At 38.5% G+C, this 24,010-nt stretch overlaps 3 protein-coding genes across 3 annotated transcripts; 2 read left to right on the forward strand and 1 right to left on the reverse strand.

Annotated features, from left to right (window-relative positions):
- Positions 1–126: 126 nt before the first annotated feature.
- Positions 127–3,117, forward strand: ptpmt1 (protein tyrosine phosphatase mitochondrial 1). The gene is made up of 4 exons (XM_043245068.1): positions 127–1,329; positions 1,459–1,539; positions 1,620–1,811; positions 2,473–3,117. The coding sequence occupies exons 1-4, from the start codon at positions 1,183–1,185 to the stop codon at positions 2,602–2,604; spliced, it is 552 nt and encodes a 183-aa protein (XP_043101003.1). The 5' UTR covers positions 127–1,182; the 3' UTR covers positions 2,605–3,117.
- A 524-nt stretch (positions 3,118–3,641) lies between these two features.
- On the forward strand, positions 3,642–5,714 carry ndufs3 (NADH:ubiquinone oxidoreductase core subunit S3). The gene is made up of 7 exons (XM_043243351.1): positions 3,642–3,774; positions 4,169–4,225; positions 4,305–4,402; positions 4,506–4,655; positions 4,745–4,870; positions 5,184–5,303; positions 5,439–5,714. The coding sequence occupies exons 1-7, from the start codon at positions 3,720–3,722 to the stop codon at positions 5,598–5,600; spliced, it is 768 nt and encodes a 255-aa protein (XP_043099286.1). The 5' UTR covers positions 3,642–3,719; the 3' UTR covers positions 5,601–5,714.
- A 1,525-nt stretch (positions 5,715–7,239) lies between these two features.
- On the reverse strand, positions 7,240–15,418 carry c1qtnf4 (C1q and TNF related 4). Its single transcript, XM_043245885.1, has 2 exons — positions 15,195–15,418; positions 7,240–10,751 (listed from the first exon to the last, which is right to left on the reverse strand). The coding sequence occupies exon 2, from the start codon at positions 10,744–10,746 to the stop codon at positions 9,601–9,603; it is 1,146 nt and encodes a 381-aa protein (XP_043101820.1). The 5' UTR covers positions 10,747–10,751; positions 15,195–15,418; the 3' UTR covers positions 7,240–9,600.
- Between the last annotated feature and the right edge of the window lie 8,592 nt (positions 15,419–24,010).

Here is a 24,010-nt window from a genome sequence, read left to right on the forward strand (position 1 = left end):
AAAAGGGGAGTGGGGTGGAGCCTTTGTCAAAATGCATTGGATAAACGTGCGGTTCTGGTGTCAAAGCGTTGACAGACGCTGTTATCTTAACAACTTCTGTTTGTGTTTTATGTACATTCGCATATGAACAATTAAAACAGCAGTTAAGAGCAATTGGTTAGAATTCGTCCCCCCCTTCTTAAAGACACAGATGTGCGTTTCTCTCACGTGGTCGCTCAAGTCAATAAAAGCCCAAGAGGTCTGCGTGTGTGGTGTGGAGATAAACATCAAGCGTGTATAACTGACAGACTGGTTAATATGAAGTGTGCTTTTAACGTCTGCGCTGATATCATTACGGGTTTAATAGTAAAATTTACTGTGTAATGCGTTTATTCACAATGCTAAACGTTCATATGGCACACAATGGGGACATGCATCACGTTTACCTGCATAAAATTGTATTCTTACAAGATGTTTGCGTTTGGTAACACTTTATTTTAAGGTGTCATTTTTACACGTTACATGTACTTACTATCATAATAACAAATAATGATGCCGTATTGCAAGTGACCCTAATTCTGACCCTAACCGTGAAGTAAATACATGTAGGTAATAGTTAATAAAATAAAATAAAAAAAACAGTATTTAAACAGGTAATTATTCTGTAACTAGGGCACCTTAAAATAAAGTGTAACCTTGCATTGCATTCTACTGGGATATACAAGTGTGACAAGAGTATTTCAAATAAACCAAGATTTGTTTTTCGTTTAGAAAATATTGCCATTGTTCATCATTACTGCCTCTTTTGCGCTGTACTGTAGCATTATGAATAAGTATACGTTGTAACGAAATGCATTCACTGATGTTCATCAACAAACCAACCGCAAAATGACACGAGACTCCTTCAAACGCAGGCCGTGACTTTAAGTTGAATTCCCGTCAAACTACATCTGCTTCTTCAACGTATGGGCATCGGATTGAATGGCTAACTGAAGACGCTCTTGATTCCGTGAATTTATCCCTTTCCCAGTCTGTGTTGAGGAAATCAACCTCCGCAACAGAAGATGGCAATGTCGAGAAATAGCGACAGGCGACGAAGAAAACCTGCTCTCTTTCATGTATGATAGTTATGTAGGAGTAGCGAGAATGAAACCCTTGTGACACGTTTGAAGTTGTACGTGTCGTTCGTGTGCGTGAGGAACGATGTCGAGCGTTCTGGCGAGGACTTTATTTTATCCCACACTCGCTTACAATGTTTTCATGGAAAAGATCAGTTCCAGGCATTGGTATAATCGCGTGGACCCTACTGTGATTCTAGGTGCTCTTCCGTTCAGGTCGATGACAGAGGAGGTAAGGTTAACCATTTACTGTATGTGTGACGAAGAATCCTATCTGTGTTTATAAAATAACACATTATCAGATTCACGCACTGTTTGGGGCCTCCCCTAATGCTTCTCGTCTCGTTTGGTTTGGTTTTAGCTGGTCCAAAAAGAGAAGGTCAGAGGAGTTATTACTATGAATGAAGAATACGAGACTAAATATTTCTGCAATTCAGCTGAGGTAAGTATCTCATGACCAACCGTAAGCACATGTGTCAATGTGCATCTAAGGATGCTCCTTTCCTGTTGGTTATGTAACAGGAGTGGCGAGATGTTGGCGTGGAGCAGATCAGACTCAGCACAGTGGACCTGACAGGTGTTCCCAGCCTAGAGCACATTCACAAGGGCGTGGATTTTGCCTTGAAACATCGAGAGCAGGGCACCAGTGTCTATATTCACTGTAAGGCCGGCCGCTCACGAAGTGCAACTATTGCAGCCGCATACCTCATCAGGGTGGGTATGAGTCTGCATACGTACACCAGAACAATATATATATGTATACATATACACCAAAGCTCTATGTCACAGGTCACCTATGTGAACAGTATTTGTCATTGTGCGGTTGCTTATTTGTTTGGTGCCTTTTTAATGCAGCATTTAGATTAGTTTCTTAATTTTTTGGGGGGAAAATTTTGGAGAGAAAAACTGATAGCTCAACTGAAGTGATGCTGATCACTTCTCTAAATAAAACCCACATAAGCAGAGTTCAAAGGCACCTTTATACCTTAAATTCACTTCCTGTTTTTAACGAATAAACCGTGCACAATTTCGTACGGTATATTTTAGTATACGAATTTGTTCCTTTTTCACAGCGTAGGCAATGTCCTTTTTTAAAGGAATTGAATGATTAAGTCGGGTACATTTTTATTGTAAAACTGTAATATTATGTTTACTTATGTATACTTATATTTAATCTCGCACTCTTTTGCCATTAAAACTTTAGTAATTGCTGTTAGATTACTGAAAGGTAACTTCAAACTTTTTTCATTGTGACAACAAAGAGATCTGTGCGTAAAAAGATGCAGCAAAGCAGCAGACGAATATCAAATATTGAGGGGGAAGGGGGCAATTTGTCCCTATCTGATGATTAAATGGTGGTATTTTTCTTTCACAGCTGCACTGTTGGAGTCCAGAGGAGGCCTGTAAGGTGCTGGCCTCAGTCCGGCCTCATGTGCTGATCCGCTCAGCCCAGTTGGAGATGCTGCAGGAGTACTACAAACAAGTGTGCGGTTCAGAGTCCAGCTAAAAGATATACAGTGCAGAATCGCTGACAATAATGCTACATCTGATATACTGTGCAGCTGTAATGCATAGTTTTTTTCCATGTTGGAGTGCATATTTTTATATACATTATTTTATGAATTTGTGTACTGTACATAAAAGCTAAGGTTAAAGCTATAATACCATCCACCTGTATCAACAATTTCACTGTGAATAAAACAATATTGTTGTCATTACCTCAGATAACTTAGACAGTGAATTTACAAATATTTATTTTTGCTTGAGTTAGTGATATAATGTTTTTAAAGAGTTTCTGACTGACTTCTTTGTATTAGGAGTTGTTAAAAACAGCATCTGGTAGTTGGTCTTTTGTTTCTCTGTGCATGCTATCTATAAGGTTGCGATATTGTCTAATCGTAAACAGTAGGTTTGAAGCAAATCCTACAGACCCAAAGCATTTAATTCATTTTTTATGATTGCTATGATGAAACGGAGAGAAACCATTTGCAACAGATTTTAATAAATACGATGAAAAACATTGGTATTGGGTGGTCTTTTTTTTTTTTTAACTGAAATACAGAGTCAGTGTTTTTAACCCTATGTGTACTGTACCATAATTGATATAAAAATGCCTCTAAATTATCAACATGATGGAAAGTTTCTCAAATACCTACTGTATACATCCTAATCTGTTATATTCTTTTTCTGATTGATAGTTAATGCATTTTTAGTAGGTAAGCATTATTTAAGTCAAAATCTCATTGATTTACACTACAAGCAGACGTTTTGTTTTACTTAACTGTTCCAAATGGCCTGTTTTTGCTCAGTTAAGGTTTCTGAAATAAAGTGAATTTTTGTGAGCTCTAAATTCTCACTTTATCTTGTTCAGTGAACTATAAAAACGATATACTATAAATACTAAAATATATCAAATGTAAAACAAAGCATAAAACACTTATGCAAACTGATATTGTTTCAGATTTTGTATTGAGGTCAATTGAACGATTTATTTTTTTAAATCCGACTATTATTACACAAGTCAAGCTCGGTAGGTGGCAGCAGCGCACTGAGAAATGCGCGCGTGCCGTCAGCGTCAGCGTCAGCGGATCGCGCGAGGAACGACGCGGTGTGGGAGCAAAGATGGCGGCCTCCTTGGTTAGATTTGTCCGCGGCGGTTTTGGAAGAAGCCTAAATGGTAAGAAATAATAAGTGCAGCACTCACCTCTTCGTGATGGATTATTTACGTAATCGCTATTATTGTCACTGTGCAGGACCCACAACCCGCTCTTCTGTGTTTGTGCTTTTCTTCGCCGTTGACCTTTCCTCTTGCTCTAGCAGGCAGTACAAATACACTGAACGCTAATGACAGCGTCGACTCATTTACAGTTTTAATCTTTATAATGCCAGTAAAGCTTCTTTTATGCACTTCACGTTACCAGGGATAATAATATTTGCGTTGTTTTTGCAGAAACGTTAATATTATTTAAATTTAGTAGGGCACAAGCTAATAGTTTAATGTCTTCCTTTGAAACTGCCATAGTATTAGCACAATATTGTTATGCGTTACTTTCTCTCAATCCCTCTCATAGTTGCTAGACGGACCGCTGCTGTTGTCCAGACGAGAACAACGACATCTGAAACCAGACGTGAGTAAAGTTGGGTTTTTGTCATCGTTTAACGGGTGGAGTTGTTAATGTTTCACGTTCAAATGCCTTTCTGCATTAGCTACTGTGATGCCTAAGGATTCAGTCACACACACTCAGCTCTCAGAGTTTGGAGAATACATTGCAGAGATTCTCCCCAAATATGTGCAGCAGGTTCAGGTCAGTTATTCTCATATATATCATTTTAGATGACCGATTAGTGACGTATATTGAAAATGCACTCTGCAGTTCCTCAGTGGTTCTCTTACGTGCATCCTTCTAGGTGACCTGCTTTAATGAGCTGGAGGTAATGATCCACCCAGAAGGGATTATACCTGTTCTCACCTTCTTGAGGGATCACACAAACTCTCAGTTCAGAAACATGATTGACCTGACAGCCATGGATGTCCCTACAAGGCAGTACCGCTTTGAGGTGAGGAAGCGTATTGAGGAAGCGATTAGCTTGGGAAACATTTTTCAAACTGTTCTGCAAGTGATTGATGATCCAATATTTCCTTTCAGATTGTGTACCTTCTGTTGTCCCTGCGCTATAACGCTCGTATCCGAGTGAAGACCTACACTGATGAGCTGACTCCCCTCGACTCCTCTGTGCCTGTGCACCAGGCAGCTAACTGGAATGAGAGAGAGGTGTGCGTCTTCTTGTAATCCGCTTTCATGGTTTCATGAACAACTTCTGAGCTTTGTGTATTACAGATTACAAAAATATATGCCTGTTTAGTCTGCAATATATTCCGACACAAGCTGCAGTGCTCATGCAGTGGAGCCCCCGAGCTACTTCCCTCCTTCTATGACACTCTGCAGACTGCAAATGACTTTAAATGTCTAGTCAGTGGTCCATGAGGTCATGCGGCATAGCTGTAGTTGCATGCAGATGCTATGTCAGTTTTATCAGATTTTAGAGGTAGCGTTGCTTCATTTATGAAATGATATGTCATTACAGATCTGGGACATGTTTGGAGTTTTCTTCGCCAATCATCCAGATCTGAGACGCATCTTGACAGATTACGGATTTGAAGGTCATCCATTAAGAAAAGACTTTCCTCTGTCTGGATATGTTGAGGTAAATGCACAGAATATTGTTTACTGAATGCTGTCTCTCGGCTGTTGGAAAAAAAATAAGTGCACCATTTGAAACACTGCTAGGTATGGATTCATTAATGATTGTTTTTTTTGTTTTTTTTTTCTTCTTTATCAGGTACGTTACGATGATGAAGTGAAGCGGGTTGTAGCTGAACCTGTTGAGCTCACCCAGGAGTTCCGCAAGTTTGATTTGAACAGTCCATGGGAAGCATTCCCTGCATACCGCGAACCTAAAGACGCACCCAAGCTGGAGTCTGGGGATAAACCAGCCAAGTAACCCCCTTCTGTGCTGTGACCCTTGAGAGTTGTGCTCGTACCCTGAGATAAATCCTCAGAACATATTTATGTAAATAAGACCCTATGCTACACCTAAATAAAACAATGAAAACTCTCTCCTTTTTCAGCGTATCATTTCTGTTTTATACATTTTTGCAAACATGTCCACCACTGGACACTTGTTACAAACTGTTGATGGATGTTCCTGTGTGTACAAGAAGGCAGAGTCACCCAGAAATTCAGGATTATTAGGATTATGCATTTACTTACTATCTCTATAGTTTTAATAGATTTAAACATATAGCACATTATATTCATAATAAATATTTTTGTGGTAACACTTGTAACTGAGTAGTGTTAGGAAAATATACAACTGATATAGAAAGTTGGTATTCTAATAAAATCTAAACCTGTAAAAGAATTTGTGTTTGAATAATGCTTCAAGTCAAATTCCTGTTAAATACATTTATGTTTGATGATACCAGATTTTTCTGTGATTTGGCAGGTAATGGTGCATGTAGCCAAATGCCTTCAAGCTTTTTTCCATTTGCCACTAAAAAAGATATATCGACAGGTTATTTCCAAAAAGATCTTTATCTATACAATTATGGGTTTTACCCAAAAATGATTTAATTGCTATTCAGGAATGCCATTGCACGCAGCAAAATTACAGGTAGAATAATTTCTCCTCCATAATTAACTGTGGCTTTTCCATTTACCAATCTCATTACAGTTTGTGGCAAGTCAGCTACTTAGTAAGAGCACATAAATTAGCTCTTGATAGCATATCAGCTGCCTGCTGTTACCCTGTTTTCTCATCCCTTCATGAGCAGAGCTCATCTGCAGTCGTTCGTTCTGGCATATATTTTCTAATTTCATATTTTACATCTTTTACTAATGATGACTATTAATAACATTAGTCTTCATTGAATAAAGTGTAGTGTAGTGAAGTGTTCACTGCCATTTGTTCAGTGTTCCAAGAAGACCGTTTCCAGACATTTATAAATAAATATTTTTTAGATTTTCAAGGAAATTCAGTTCTCTAGGATGAAAGACTTATTTGCCATACATTTTGGAGGTTTGTACAGTTTTTTTTATTTACTTTTATTTAATTAATTTTCGTTCAAATTTTAACGTTTTTTTTTCTTTATTCACACCGAAGTCTGGTCCCTGATAGTCATTTAAAAAGACAAACCTTCTGTCCCACAATGCTTTATTCTCAGACAAACAAATTCATGTTAAAATACCCCAGGCCTCTCATTAGACTTTAGATGTGTTCGAGTTAACGATCGGTGTATGACATCAAAGTACCGCGAGACAGCTGATTGTTCCATATGCTCGTATCTACGCTCTCGCGGTACTTTGATGTCACACACCGTTCGATGGATGCAGCGCCCCTTCAAGTCGAACACACTTATTATGTCGGAATACTAATCTGATCTGCTGTTTTTACCTCACAAAGGCTGACACGTTCATGATGCAATCACTTCAGCGAGGATTTTTAAATATTTACATGATCCAGATATTTGCATTTCATTCATTCATCGAAAATCCTTCCACAGGTTAAAATATAATTGGTTGGAATGACGGCACTGTAGATGTATTTACACCAATGAAAAAATACAAGGCAAAAGAAAAAGTTTACATTCAGAGTTTTTATTTGGCTTGCTTCTGAGGACTGGCTTCTTCCACAATAAGAACCCAGCGTACACTGAAACCACTTGTACGGTACTTAACAAAGTAGCTCATACTGCACAAACATTGAAAAGCTTATCCAGCACTCGTTCACAAAGTTTATTTATCGAATTAAACCCATACAGAAAAGTACATAAGACCAGGCACAGAATTATAAATGCAAACGTTTACTTATATAGAAATGGATAAAAAACACAGAAGTATTTACATTTTGGAATTGTGCACTTCATATTACATAATGCTTCATCAACTAAATAAATCTTTATGCCTGTATACACAGCATAAACCAGATGAATTATATAAACGGATCAATATTTTTGATAGATTTTCTTCCCAAAATATAAACATTAATATTTGTTGAACCATTTTTCCAAAATCATTAGCATCAGTTAGTGTACAGTATGTGTTTGGCAGTGAATGAAATCGTTGTTCCTTTGGAAGCTGTCAGCTTGCGCTACATCTAGCAAGTTTCTGGCCAAACAATAAATTTACAGAAGCGGTCTTCATTGTAAATGTGTAGTGCTGTTCCAAAACCAGACTGATAATTGACTGACTACATGAATTTGACTACATGAATGACTACATAAATCCTCGCTGTTTTTTGTGCCTTAAAACAGATTTAACACTGGAAATAATAGATCTCTCGTGCAAATCTTTCATGCAAAAGCTTCAAAGACAACAAAATTTCTTATTTGAAACATGCATGCACTTAATTATTGTATCGGAACACAGTTTTGAGTTGGAGCTGTTTAATGAACTGCCTCTGTGGAGATAGGTGCTTTAGTGCTAAGAACATCACATTGCTCAGTCAAGCTGTGTATTTTTTTTGATATTGACTTTTATTACCCTTTTTAATCACATTTTTTAAAAATAATTTATTTAATATTTTACATTTATATTTAAAAGTGACCTGTATATATTTTCTCATTATACCAATGTGAGGACTCAGCATCCAAGGGCTTAGGCCCATTCCCATTTCTAACCCTTAGCCCATCCCTTTCCCCTACCCCGCCATTTGGCACATTCAGGGGTGTCTCGATTCTCTTTTGTTTAAAGGGGAAGAGGTAAGGGGAAGGGCCAAATAGCCCTTCAAATGAAGACTTTTCAGGACCTCACTTCAAATGAAAGGGTATGAATTTTCTCAGCATAACCTGGCTACAGCGACCACATGGCTGCCTGAATGAACAAAAAGACATATAAATGTAAGCACTGCTCACTTTAACACAAATGCGTTTTATTAAGTTATATTCAATCAGGTGTTCAAATTATGGTTAGCAAACAAATTTAACCTTTAAAACCCATTAAACCCTATTCTCAAATACTGCCAATACGTGAGAGAGAGCGTTTCTCTTTACAATGAGTGACTTTACTGCAAAAACAGTTTACTTTAAAAATATTTTATCCCCTTGTTGCTATAAAATATAATGTAATAATTTAGTTTTAAACTGTTATTAATAAAGTTTGGCAGCATTGACGAGTTTCTTTGTACCTGAATGTGGGAGCTGCGCAATCTCCGATGTGTGTATCAGTAAGCAGTGCATTATTAAAGCAATATTAATATAGAACGGTAAGGCTCTAATGTACACCAGCAGGTGTGTGTATTGTAGAAGCTAGACTATTTAAGATGACGTGTGACAATATAGTAGTGGTGTCCCAATTCTTAAGGGAATCTTTTCACTCCTTTCCCTTAACACTCTGTTTCAATGGACAAGGGAAAGGGGTAGACAGTGGGGTAGGGATATAAAATAGAAATGGGATTCGGCCTTAAAGTCACCATGAAATCAAAATGGACAATTCTTATTTTTTATGGAATGCTGAAGTATTTGTTGTAAATGATTCATCCATGCACATAATGCTTAAAAATGTTAAGTGCTTTAGTAATTGTTTAAAATAAATATGAATGTCCCCTCCCTATAACATCTCTCTGTACGCTCCGGCTGGGCAATAACCCAGCAATCTGTCACTCATATTTTTTCTTATTCAAGAAGTTGTCACTATAGGGAGGAAAGGATAATTGCAATTTCCGTTTCATGGTGACTTGGGATGCTGAGTTTAACCAAATGTTACAGGTGCTGCTGGCTTGACTTAGTAATTTCTTCCTAAGACTAGATCAAACAGGGTAAAAACAACAGCTAAGGAGTTTTCTAATATGGAATCTGAAGAAGCAAACCACAAGAGTGATGAGTGACACAGAGTTCCTAGAGTGTAGAAGACTGCGTGAAGGGAACTCACATTTTTTTCCACACAAGCGTTGCTCCAAACTCTTACCTTCCTAAAGACCCAGACTGACTGGCTCCTTGGCTGGCCTACAGTGTCTTATCCGGTTTCTGCTGCTGAGGAAGGCTTCGGTGGAGCTCGGGATACACCAGGAAGCCAGTGAAAGTGATATATTTGGCGTGATTACTGTAAGCACCAAATCCATCCCTCTGGTGGCTGTAGAGCCAGACAGTATCTCCAGCCTGCAGTGACAACATCAGACTCTGGCTCTGCAGGGCCTTCTCAGTGTCGCTGTCATCGTAGATCATGGTCTGCACTTCCAAATGGTTCTTCATCAGCTTCACTGAAAGGGTCTTATGGGGCAGCTTGCCAGCATTAAAGGAGAAGTAATAGGCTCCTGCCACTCTGCATTTGAATATACCAGAGCTCAAGTTGAAGTCGTTGCCGATGTTGACAAACTCTGTGTCAAAAATGATGGGCTGGTGCTCAGGGTATCCTTGATCCACTCCCACAATACTCTGAGTGCGGCCCACAGAGAATGCTGACCGCTGGTCGTCATCTTCCTCCTCTCCATCTCTTCCGTCCTCCTCTTTTATCTCTTCATCCCATCTCTCTTCTTTCAGACTCACACTAGTGTCTTTGGTAATTGTATTTTCATGCTCAGTCAGTGAGTGATCGCTAGTTTTCGGTGGTTGATGGTCGCTTTCATGAACTTTGTGTGTGGGCTCTTGGTAGCCGTACACATCAGGGTAGATCAGGTAACCGTTAAAGGTGGTGTAATGACCCGTGTTGCTGTAGATAGCGTAGCGAGGGTCTCCGTGAAGACGAAGCCAGACAGTGTCTCCGAAATCAAGCTGTAGCATCGCACTCTGGCTCTGCACTTTCCGCTCTTCTCCGGCGTTCTCGTCGTAGACAATCGCCTGAACCTCATTGCGGTTCTTCATTAGCATGACCGACAGGTCTCGCCGCGGGAACTTCCCCACCGTGAAGGAGAAATAGTACGCACCGGGAATCCTGCAGCGGAATAAGCCAGCCTTTGGATCGAAATCGCCACCGATGTTGACATACACCTTGTCGAAGGTGACGACCATCTTGGGCCCTCCCTCCATGCTGCTGGTTCGCGCCACAGAGAACGCAGACCGCAGCTCCAGGGCGTCAGACATGCGGGCGAATGCCCATGCGGTGGTCACATGACACAGCACACACAGCAGCAGGGGCCTGGTACCAGGCAGCATTTTAACTACAGAGGAAATAAAGAAACAATAAAACAACTTGGTTACTTATCTTCAATGTAGCCGTTAACATAAACAAAAACTCTTTAACACTCTCATTTAACTGATGTTAAGCTTGAAAATGATAGCTGCTGCTCGTTACCAAAACATCAGGTCCAAAAAAAGAGCAATCATTATGCCTACAAGTGCCAGCGGGAGGTGCGATCAAAACAGAGCAGATCAGTGCCTTTAGTAGATACAGCAGGATGAGAGCTGTATTATCAGACCCTCTCTTTTCCCCTGAGATAAGCGGTAATAGGACACACACTGGATCAGCACATCACAGCACAACACTAGGGGTGACAGCACACTGAGGCTGAAATTTCAGATCAGTTCTACGCAGCTTTTTGGGGGGTCCCATCCCCAAATCCCACTGCAAATTTTCAACCTATTTTGTAGTGTATCTGATATCAATGATAACAGTATAAAAACATAGGTATTAAAATGTCTTTCTGGTGCATTTTTATTAAAGCTGCTGTGAAGTGACCCTATTTCTTACGATTCATCAAATGATTCATATTAAAAGGGGTGGAAAGGGATTGTTATAGATTTGCACATAGACTACAAATGAGCTTAGGCTGCATTCAGCACCTCTTTTTGTGACGCAGATATCTCCAGCCCTCCATCCTCTGATCTACGCCCCATAGGAGCGTATACCTGTGGGGAGAGCAGTGTATATGGGATACTGGCAGGACACCTGGTACCTATAGTATTTATACAATGCTGTTAAATATCCTTCATAATGTTTCTTTAAAACCAGATCAACAAATTCAGAGATCCATAATGGAGCGATACTGCCTCTTTCCCTTTTTTACTATAGCATCACCCACACCACTGGAGAAAAAAAACATCCCACGCAATCTACAATGCTACTGTATGATTCCACATTTCCTTCTTCTTAATAGACTTAAACATCCACAAAATAGAGATTATACTGTTGACGGTGCCTCCTGCATGAATTGAGATATTAAACCTTAAATCAGCAGCTTCCGTTTGATTTAATGATGGATGAAGCTCATCAAGCCTCTGCCACATTGAAATATGAATAAAAACGAAAAGAGAATAAATGCAAAGAGGTTTTTGCTCTTAATGAGATCTCTTGAGATGCCAGAGAAGTTGGACTTCTGTTTCAGGGATGAAACACTGAGCTAAGCCACGCTAAAAATAGAGTGCCCGCTTTCTGTTTGGTATTTGAACGATTTACGAATATTCATGTGAAACGCCTGAGCAAATCAGCATGTGTAGGTGGTTATGTTAGGATTTTCCAAAAATATTGTCTTAGCTGACCTAAAAACAATTATAGCCTATAGGAAGTGTGTTTTATTTAGAAAATATTTTACTTTGTATGATTCTGATCCGTATCCTAAATGGCTTAGTATCATGTAATGTAATATCCTGGGAGAGTTTACTACTGATTGCATACTTGTTTAAGATTTAATATTTGACTTAGTGTTTGCAGGATATTAAAATGTGCTGGCGGGTTAAATAACAACAACAAAATAACGTTTTCCTCCTGTCGTTTGATCTCTATTTTTAGCTGAGCGATACTTTCATTCCCTAACAATCTGAACACTGGGGAGGGAGACATCAATATTTGTCAATGCCTTTCTTGTGTTTTCAGCTACACCTTTTTCCTCACAGAATGTTGAACTGCAACGTCCTCTGAGAACACACAGAGTAAACCCTTCAGCTCAGTGAAGCAAAAACATAACATGTTCATAACATGAGTTCCAAGGGGTCTAAAATGAGTTTGATTATGCACGTTACTATTTGTATAGTTTAATTTGACTTCTTTTTGACACGGCCACTTCTCACAGGTGGCTATAATTTCATTTAAACCGAACGTTTGTGTTGGTGTAGACAGGCCTTTTGTGAGGGGTGAACTTAACATACAATAACTGAACAAGAAGTTTCACAGTTGTCTGAATTGCATTTTGTATGCATCTTAATACTTGGTCTTTTCATGATCCGAAAGCTGTTTTCAGCTGTTTTAAAGTGAGCATATTTATTCTAAACAGTTTAGCTGTGCATATCATTACTTTTTTAATTCACATGGCCTTGCTATATTTATCAAAAATGTTAATGATCCCTCCCCTCCAACCTGTTACTTGCATGAAATCACAGCAATTAGTGAATGACAATAATCGATCCAATCCTTTCCAGATCATGCAAAAAATGTCCCACCTTACATTATTTCTAATTGAACGAGGTGCTTTACTCATATGTACGTCACAGAATATGTGACTAGAATTGGTACTTCATGTACATTTAAGCTACATAAAACATGTTAAGTGTACATCACAGAGTTTGCTCTATAGCACTAATTTGTCATCAATGGACGCTTTCCTATGGACTGATACTAGGAGGCCTGTATCATTCACAAAGCTTTCGAAGCCCGATACATTATTGATACTCCAGCCTGTGGGTACAATTGCTTTTATCACATTAAACAATAACGCCCATAATCAGGAGCACTAAAGTGATTTCAAGCGAAATATGAATGCAGGTAAAGAAGAGTGGACACACTTGGCCTCAGTTTGCTTGTGAAATTCCACTCAGTGCGTGAGGGGCAGTGTGTGTGACACAGCTGTGTTGTTTAATGAGAGTCTGTGGAGTATCAGCATACACTGAAGAGTGCAGCGCCTGTGAGCGTGTGCTCCAGGGCCCAGTTATCGCCTCTCTTTCTCTCTCTCTTTCACTAACAGCCTTTGGTACCACACTCTGATACTGCCACTTTCACTGAACCATTCAGCCAAAGCGCCCCACACACACACACACACACATACACACACCCTCTATTCTGGCGGCACGGTGTAAATCTCAAACACAAACTGACAAAATACAGCAGTCGTTACAGATGGGAAGGATATAGGTGCTGGAGATAAGAAGGAGAAAGAAAGGTATATGTTTTATGAGTCAATAAAGAAATAAAACAGGAAGAAGATGAAAAACAAGTAAGGGGCCATTTAAATATTGGGACGATGACAGTCACAACTCTGTGAGCGTAATGAGGGCTTGAACCCGACAGCTGGCATCTCCCGAAACTCCCAGCGACAGACAGAATCAGTCATTCTCCGCAGTTACAGCATTCCATTAGACTACTAAGTGGTTGTAAATTGAACTAGTATCAATTTGAATATTTTTCATGCTTCAATATTTCACTGTGTAATCTGTAGCAGTCAAATTGAATAAAGCCTGGTAACGGCACGATTCGCCTGCTGCCCTATATGTGTGCGTAATCTGTCATCTGTGACATGGGTAATGACCCAGCGTACGAAAAACCTGCTCCCAATAAAACACAACAACACCTCTTCTGTTAGACTACAGCGAGATACGTCATGCACAGCCTATCGTGAAAATAAACATAAATACTAATACCTCTAACTATCGCATGAATATGCATCCCTATGCCACGAGCAAAAAACAAACAAGTCCTCAATTGTCTTTAATAACACGTCCTCAAACAAATAAGATAAATCGAAGATACTAGTCTGAAACTAGCCTATAAATATGTATGCTGTTTTTCTTTGTATGCATCAAGAATTGCAAAATAAAATCAGTGTTGTGTGTCCTTACAATAGACTGCATGCATTCACTCCCCACACATCCAATTAAACATGCTGTGGATGTGAATCAAAGCTAATTAGTGTTTTCATTTACAGTGATTCTTGCACAATAAAGCGTCTTTGACTTGACGGTGTGAATAGAAGCGCGTGTGCTTTAGTGTTTGAATTTTGCCATGGAAACGTGCAAAACCCTTCCTCTACCTTAACCTACATGCTAAGATCTATAAATAGGCAAACCGATAGTCATTTCATGCAAATTTAATGAGTTTATCTGTGCAAATATTCACTTTGACCGGACAGCAGGCAGTTTCTGATTCCACACGCACACATATGCGCAAGCTGAATGGGTTTTTAGTGTCTTCGGGGAAATCTCCCTGGCAGTGCAGATCCGTATCAGATCACTATCAGCAACAAAGAGCCCCTCTCTGTCTCTCTCCCCTGCTCACGCTGTCCCGAGGTGATGTAGATATGAGCGTGGAGAGCGTCTGACCTGGCTTTGTCAGTATCAACCCCACGTGTGCTGTTTTCAAAGCGTTCAGCCAAAGGTTTACCTCTGTTGCAGCTCTGCTCTCTGCTACGTTCAACAGTAGCAACGTCAGCATCCGAGAGAAGCGGAGAGCATCATCACAAAAGTAGATCAATTCCCCACATCTCATACAGTCATAAAATGACACTGACAACTGCAGCACACAGAGGTGCAAGACCGACCATACAAGTTTGCACCACTGATGGAGTGTTTACGGCGATCAGATAAAGACGAATACAAAGCAGTGGGGTGCGATCGCCACTGCATCACAAGATAGAGAGGGATAAAGAGAAACCACATCCTCATGCTGATGTCCTTACCTGTGCGGTCAGAGCTGCAGGAGGCTGTCTTGAAGTTCTCTCAGAGGACTGAATGAAGGAGTGCCTCTTTCTCTTTTTCTTTCTCCCCCCTTATTCTTTTCTTCTCTCTCTTGCTTCCTCTGTGTGTCGGCTCTCAACCTGCTGCTGATGTCTGGTGCAGCACACACCCACACATTCATGCGCGCACACTCTCACTCACACTCACACACACACACAAACACACACACACACACACTCTCCAATACAGTCATTGGAGGATTTAAGAGCAATCGGGGTGCTGCAAGCTGATTGGGGGGCTCTGGAGCAGACGAATGAACAGCCACTATAGAAGGACTATCAATAGAGAGACTCCAGGGGGTGTTGCCTGTTTGTACATGAACAAACATCTGGTTCAGACCAAGCCAAACTGGACATGATGATCTCTTATTATCTTATTTTCTTAATATGCACGTGTTTGCACGCACTTATTCAATATGAAAAAAGCTAGATGCATTAATCTTACATATACTAGTGTATTTTCTCACAAGACCCAAGTGCAATGGCAGGCTGTAATACACACAGGCTTTAGTTTTGCCACAACAATTGTGGTAATTTCACACCTCTGCGCATAATCATAGTCATTACTCAGGATCCCAGAGGAGAGACGTTTTACACAGAGTAAGAGACTGATTTTGTTAGCTGTAACACTTTACATTGTTTGCGGTGTAAATATTTGCTTTTAAGCACAAATGACCATACTGTTCCGCTGTGTATCTGTATAACTCGCTCTATCTTGCTCTCTCTCTGCAGGCACCATATGGACTGGGTCTATCTTCCTGTTCCCAGCAGTTCCCCCCACCCCATCCCGATCATTCTGGCACTGAGCGGTTTAATCTGTTTCCATAACATTCATTCTGGCCCTCTCTCATTGTTTGCCACGATGAATGCCTGTATCTAGTCTCTGGAAGATGAGAATTTGGGACAATAATAGCTATATTTAGTTATTATACAGTTGGGTCTTCTTGCGTAATTGATTTGAAGGTGTTCGTTCAGATGTGAAATTGAATCGCCCCTTTTAAAGTGCGAAAGGCTGCTCTATGACTTTCACATGGGTCATGTGGAGAGACAAGCTTTCTCTCTCTCCTCCTGTGACTCAGTGCTGCTTGAAATGAGCATCTGAAGAAAACAGGTTGCTCAAACCCCTCCTCAAGCAGACTCAGCCGTGAAGACTAAACTCATGGTGACTGAAATGCTATTATGATGAAAGACTCCTTTCTCAACTTCAGTCGCAGCCACTTTAAAGCTCCTCAGACATCGAGGCTGCCTGGTCTGAGCTTTTAATTGAGCCATTCCACTGGAGCAGGTGTTTATACAGCGATATCATTCTAGCTGTTAAACTCAGAGTTCATTCACCCGGATCCATTTTGATATGTGAACTACACTGACAATAATGTTATGACTGTCATAATGAATCATCATATTACCATATATCAGTAAAAATCGTTTGGTCAAATTCATAGGTTGGTCAAATGCATATACATGACAGCATGAGGGTGAGTAAATGATAAGAGCATTTTCATTTGAATCCTTTTAAGAAAATAAATTGCAATAGTAAAATAATATACTATTTAAGATATATTATTTAATAATATAATTTTATCACATGGGACTAATGCATAAACTAAATAAAAAACGCTCACATTTATTAATAAATATAATTTGCAAATTAAAGGGACAGTTCACCCAAAAACACAAAACACAATTCATTTCAATTATTTTCTTTCTTTCTCTTCTTTCTACATTTTTGGGTGAACTGTATTATTATGCACTATAAAAATTTTTTAAATAGTATATTGTTAAATTCTAAAATACATATAATAGAGCTAAGGCTGAAACTTGTAAAAAAAAAACAAATATTATAACTTCCTATTTCTCAGTGGAAAAAACTTCACAATGAGCTCTGAAATACCTTTTGAGTCATGGGGTGACTACTAGAGCAAGTTGTAATCTGTTTAGTCAGAAGGCAAACACAAACTGTTGTTTAGCTTATTAGCATTGCTAGCAGCGCTACATGAGCATGGCAGCCAGAAGAAGTTAACTGAGCAACATGAAATCAGTAATACATCCCTTCAATTTCACGCTCAGACCATGACAAGCTGCTCTGGAACGAGAGGTGCCAAACCTCATGCCTCATGGCAGCAATCCGTGACAAGAAATGTGTCTGTGCGTTTGTGTGTGTGTGTATCAAGAAGGGAGTGAGTGACAGAGAGGGAATTTTCCTTGACAGATCTCTCCAGTTACGGGGATTAGATGGAACAAATTTCCTGAGCTCCAGTTTCCCACCATCCTCTCTCTGACACTGCTCATTTTCTCTCCATCTCCTCAAAATAACTCCTTCAAAGACAGAGGGAACGTCAGAGATAGCAAGCAAAAAAGCAATAGAATAAATAGATGTACATTCTCAGGCTTAATCTACAGACCACCAAATCTCTCACCTCACGCAATCTTTATCCCTCTTTCTTTCTTTCTCACCTCATCAGTTTGTCACTTCAAGCAGGGTGATTGTGTGTCTTATTGAGTGTTTGTGTCTCGTTGGATGGTTTCTGTGAAATATCCCTGGTCTGTCCGGACTCAGGAGGAATGTTGTTTTTGTGATTTATTTATTTTTGGTAATTTATGGATATTTTTACATCTTTAACCAAATGAATTGCAAATAAACTATGCACATTGCAGGCTGCAGAATATAAAAAATAGAAATAGGCAATATAGAAAATATATTAATAATACACAATTTAATAAAGCAAAGCTTTTCTTTTTAATAACAAAGTATAATTATTTCATATTAATCTTTACACAATATTTATACACCTTTAGAAATAACCAAAGCAAATATATGTATATGCTACTGATAGGGTTGTAAAGCTAAAAGTGGAATAAATCATAAAGTTCAGTAACAAGGTAAAATATTTGTTGCTTAAACGGATAATTCACACCAAAGCACAAAACATTTTCTCATAATTTACTAACCATCAAGTTGTTTCAAATCTGGATGAGTTTCTTTCTTGTGCTGAAGATATTTCCATAGTTTTTTGTCCACAAACATTCTTCAAAATATTCATAAGTCATAAGAAGTCTTAAACTGATACAGGTCAGAAAAAACATGTCAATTAGAAAATTATGACATTACCTTTAATTTTGGGTGAACTATCCCTTACTGTTAAACATATTCATATATTATGTTCAGAACTTTGTAAAAAAAAAAATATTTTTTTTTGCTTAAATTTTCAAAATAGACAATTGGGTACACAGATTATTTGCATTATGCTTATTGTGATTTAAATTGCTCACAAAAATGTGTATCCTTAACATCTCACAATCACAACTACTGATGTTAGAGATCAGAGCAAAGACACACCTCCCACTAGGCCAGGAAATTGCATTGATGTGTTCGTGGGGAGTACTAAAAAAAGGAGGCCCTCCAAAAAATTTGAATCAACAGCTTCCTAGCCAAATGGAATGAATAGAGAAGGAGACTTGGGGGACTGATGATTGTTATGAGCATTTGTTTGAGTCTTGATCTGGTGCTCTGACTGATAAACAGCCATCTGCCACAAAGTGAGAGACAGAGGGAGAGCGAGTGAGCGCAAAAGATCAGAGAGAGAGGGAGGTAGCTTATCCAGTCCCCAGGGGGACTTCTCAAACCCATTCTCACCTCCTGAGGAGCAGATGGGGGAGGAAGAGGGACAGTATTGGATGAACTGGAACACACTAATGTCTAGGAGGAGCTGCTGAAGACACTGCAGAGGATAATTGAGAACCACGAATGACATTCTGTGATATTTGCTCTATTTAAGGAGAAGCTAATGAAAAAGAAAGAATGTGCTCTCTGTATGTAAAAATGTGTGGTGTATGTGTGTGTGTGTGTGTGTGTGTGTGTGTGAGAGAGAGAGAGAGTGTTCTTTAATTGTCTGGAGGTGAGAGTAAATAGGTCATGAAATTTTGCGCGCGCACATTTTATCGTCTGACCTATTTTTGTGGGTAATTTGTTCATTACTCATTTGCAAAATCAAAGCATTAAATCAAAACTACATTATCCTGTTTCTCAGTGTCTCACCACGCTGATTAATAGGAAGAATAATTATTCTGTCATTATGAAATGAAATGTGTAGAATAGCAATTCAGCCTAGTGGATGATTCCATCGTCTTCCTTTCACTCTTCAGCTCACACAAAAATAAAAGTCTTGTTATCGTTTTACTCATCATGCCATTCCAAACCTGTACGACTTCTTTTCTTCTGTGGAACATAATTGATGATATTTTGAGAGATGTCTTCATAGAGTGAAGTCGGTGGTAACCAAAACAGTTATTCTTCAAAATAACTTCTTTTATGTTTCACAGATGAAAGAAAAGTAACACAGGGCCGCAACGACATGAGGGCAAGCTAATGATGACAGGATTTTCATTTTTGTGTGAACTGCACTTCTTACAACATCACTACACGGGGATCAGGAAAGTTCAGTGCCACAATATCACTCAAATGTGGAGTATCTTTTGTCTTTGATTAAAATTTCACAGTCGCTGTTCATGATATTGGGGTTAGGTTAGGTCACCTGTTTAGCACATGCGAGTGATCTGAGTTTAGACGAGGAAATCCCTCTTTACTATCGGAATTATGTCTCCTTTTAAAGATGATATCATCACATCGGTATATGTAAGATATATCACTTTGAAGAGAGAATTCATCTCTCATCTCTCCTGTACGTGTGCTGTTGCTAAGAGACCAGCAGTCTGCCACATACCACCTCATGCATCCCCCGCGTGCGTTTGTTTCACACCCTCTGCCAGGAGAGAGGGAACTGTACCTTCTTTTCGCACCACACACGGAACCTCATCTTACAGTCAAATCATGCCGCTCTCATTTCTCACATATAAACATTCTCTTACATGCATGAATTCGGAAAGGCTGAATTCATTCTCCAATTTCAAAACAATAAGAAAAAAATCATTTATGTAATATCTGAATTACATTATATATTTATTTGTTATCTCCACGTTTACTCGTTAAGTGGTTCTGCTTAAGACACTGTGATACAGGGGCTTTATTCAGCAGTCCATGGTGACCCTTAAGTGACCTCCATATAATTTAGAAATGTAATTTTCTTCCATTTCCTCATAACTAAGCCAATTTACACACAGTGTAAAACACGGGTCTGTTCATTAGATGAAACACCACTCAAACACAATCTAAACACAGAACCCTGTGTCAGATAGTGTGTGAATATTAACAAAACATGTCTCAAAATACTATGGTGAATTTAAGCATATTTATCTTTTTTTTTGCATTTTTTTTCCACAAGCTTTCTAAGTAGTGTCAGGATCGCTCATTATTTTGAATATGAAAGCTGTGTATTGGAGCATATTTTTGTTGACTACATGAAAAAGCTGTCAGATCAAACTAAGATGATCTTGCTGGGAAAATGGCAAACCAATCCACAGGGTGTCATCAAAAGGACAGGCATCAGTGTCAGTAAGGGTTTTTTTTTTGTAAACACAAGAAAATGGATGTAATAATGGTGAATAAATGTCAAATGCTCTCTGATGGAAAGAGCAAATCCAGATATCTCACCTACTTTCAATTTTCACATAATACCACAATTGTTAAATTTACTTGTCTTGTCTGAATATATAAAAATAATTTAAGTTCACGAAATGAAACAATGCATTAGAAATGCTTGCCTAGTGAAATATACTACTATTGTACAAACCCCAATATATATAAAAAGAAACAATAAGTTGAGTAATTTGTGTTATAAAAACTGTTGTTTTTGCGAGAATTTCGCAAAATGACATCATTACAAAAACTTTTCGACAACTGTGGCACATGAGCGCATAGTTTTCAGCTTTTATTATGTGTTCATGAAACAAATGTGAATGAATAAAATTATATTCTGGTCTTATCTGGTTTATGCATTTGAAAGAAAACAGGTTCGAAGGGAATATCATTCGCTAAAAGAAGTTGTTAATATGAAATTCGAATGCTAATTGGATTAGGCTACAGAAATTTAAATCTATGTTACACTATACTGAAGACTATAGATTACCCAAGACCTGTCACTCATATAGTTTTGAATGGGGAAAAATGCAACGCTTAAAATGGCCGATCAATCACAGAAGCCCCGCCTTCTAAAAAAATAGCCAATCACTGTGAAGTCAGCGCATCACCTCATCTGCATTTAGAAGTTCAAGTTGCTATAGAAACTGAGCCCAGGACAGAGCATCTCTGAAATAAGCTTTTTATAACACTATTTGAGCAAAGGAAACAACAATTATTGCATATTTGTTATCAAATTGAATCGCTTAGTGAACACAATCGCTTTGGGAGAAATACAAAGAGATAGGAGCTGCATTTGGACGCCTGAGAGGCGCTTCAAATATGGCCACCGAGTGACATGACTTGTCTTAAAGAGACTTTGACTATACTCATAGTCACGTAATGATGTTAACATTAAAGCACAACACTAATAATAATAAATAAATCACCATTGTTTTCATGATTTATGGTACTTTTTCTTCAGGTAATCAGAAAATGTGACTGACTTGTTTCTTACTAGATGACGATGTATGGTGAAAATTCTTATTTTAGTTATACATTCATCTAATGTAAAATCAAATATATTTAGTCTTTTTAAGGTATTCTATAGTCTTGGTTTTAATCACGCTACAGCACGGCTATAACCGCTTAATTCAATCAACGGTCCTGAGTATCACTGAGCAACATTCATTCATCTCATCTTTAATCTTGAGATCACGCCCTTCCAGTCTAATAAAAGCTTCTCATGCGGAGATGTGCATGCTATTCATTTTTTGTTTCAGGTATGATTATATAGGTCCTTACGTCCATCAGCTTACACTGTGAGGACGCTTGCGATCTCGAAAATCATTGTGTTTTAAAACTAAAAGACGTAAAACTGAGTAATGCTAAGCAGATGTAGGTGTGTGAGAAAACATCATATATGGTGTTAAAAAATAAATGATGCAGCGGGTGATTAGCTATTCTCTGTTTTTATTTAAGCTCCATTTAGATGAGAGGCATGTTCAGAACATTCTCTTGCCGTTTACTGCTGGGACAATTTTAGCGGAAGGACTGCATTTAACGATCTTGCTTCAAAAAAAGTTACATCGCAATAAATATATTTTTAATATTTTTAGCGTGTGGTATAGAAGCAATAATGTACTCGAGGCAAAGCTGTATCTGAAGGGGTTGCAGCCATGATTTATTCATGATACAGCACGTGGCAGTATGAAGTATATTCTGGTGACGGCCTCTATTGCTTACATATAAAATATTAGGTATGCTGGATCCCCATTTTGAGATGTAGCCTACATTTTACAGTTTTTTTTCTGCTACATTTATGGAATAGTTGGGTCATTACACCATTAGTTGTGATAAATAAAAAAAATATTACATATAAATCCAACTGATCATTTAATTTCACTGCAGTGCAAATTTATTAGTGATGTTTTACTGTAATAAATTGTAAATTAAATATATTTGAATAAAATTATATTTTTTGCTATCAACTTCATAGAACACTTCCTCTAGTATTATTTATGGCCATAAAATATTATTTCATGCATAGGGTGTCAAAACATTGATAAAAACATTTCAACATTTTAGAGGCTCACCGCAGGTCATGTGACAGGAATCATCCAATCAGCTTTTTCATTTTCCGTAACAACGTTGAAAGTTCAGCCAAAATAAAGCAATATAGCTCGTCAAAGCTGTACAGGGATATCCATTTTAAAGTAAATTTACTAGCAGAGGTACTGCACGCGATTTTTTAGTGCTGGAAATCCATTTATCCTTTGATGAAACATCCGAGTCTTCATGGAAAGCGCGGGTCATTGTTGCTTAGCAACGCCAGACGCTTTCTGAGAGCAAGCGCACGAGCGCTTTGGGGGAAAAGGAGCCAAAGCCCCTAGCGTTTTCCTCGCGCTTTTAGGCGCGATATATGAACTGCCCATGATGCAGTTAATAATTAATTTGTGTGTGTGTGTGTGTGTGTGTGTGTGTGTGTGTGTGTGTGTGTGTGTGTGTGTGTGTGTGTGTGTGTGTGAGCCAGTGAGTGAGCCAGAGAGCATGTGATTTACCGAGTATTTTAATGTGTGTGCCTCTCTGAGGGAGAGAGAGCGGGAGAGACATAGAGTATGTGCCTGTCCATACGTAATTTTGTAGCAAAACATGGAAATGAGCTGTCGTTATATTGATTAAAATATTTATTTATTCGCCAGTGGTTTTTAGTTATTTTGCTGTAAGTGCTTTGAAATAATAGCAATAATTTGGTGGAGTAATGTGGAACTGTACTGTTTGCTGTGTGGCTCCCTGAAAATAATTGCACACTTTGGCTGGTCAGCCAATCAGATTCAAGCATTAGTAGTATAATATTTTTTAACTACTTCGTGTCATTGTATTTTTCTGCTTTATACTGTACAGTGCTTTGATGCAACCTGTGTTGTTAAACGTGCTATATAAATAAAAATGATTGATTGAAATGATCGATGAAATTGTCTCTGCTGTAAAATCATGCATTCTGTAAGCAAACATCTCATACCAAATCAATTATTAAACATTATAGTCACTGGTCTTGGGTCAGGAACAGTTACCCAAATAGCATGTATGCCGTGTGGTATTATGCTTTTTGTGTAAATGTAATTCTTTTGTTATTATTAAAAAAAATTATATTTGATTTAGGTGATTACATTTATTATTATATACTTTTACTTAAAAAAAAAACAGCATGAATGATGCATTTCTTCACAGAAACTCACTCAAATTC

Source organism: Puntigrus tetrazona, chromosome 7 (genome assembly GCF_018831695.1).
Source record: "Puntigrus tetrazona isolate hp1 chromosome 7, ASM1883169v1, whole genome shotgun sequence".
NCBI lineage: Eukaryota > Metazoa > Chordata > Actinopteri > Cypriniformes > Cyprinidae > Puntigrus > Puntigrus tetrazona.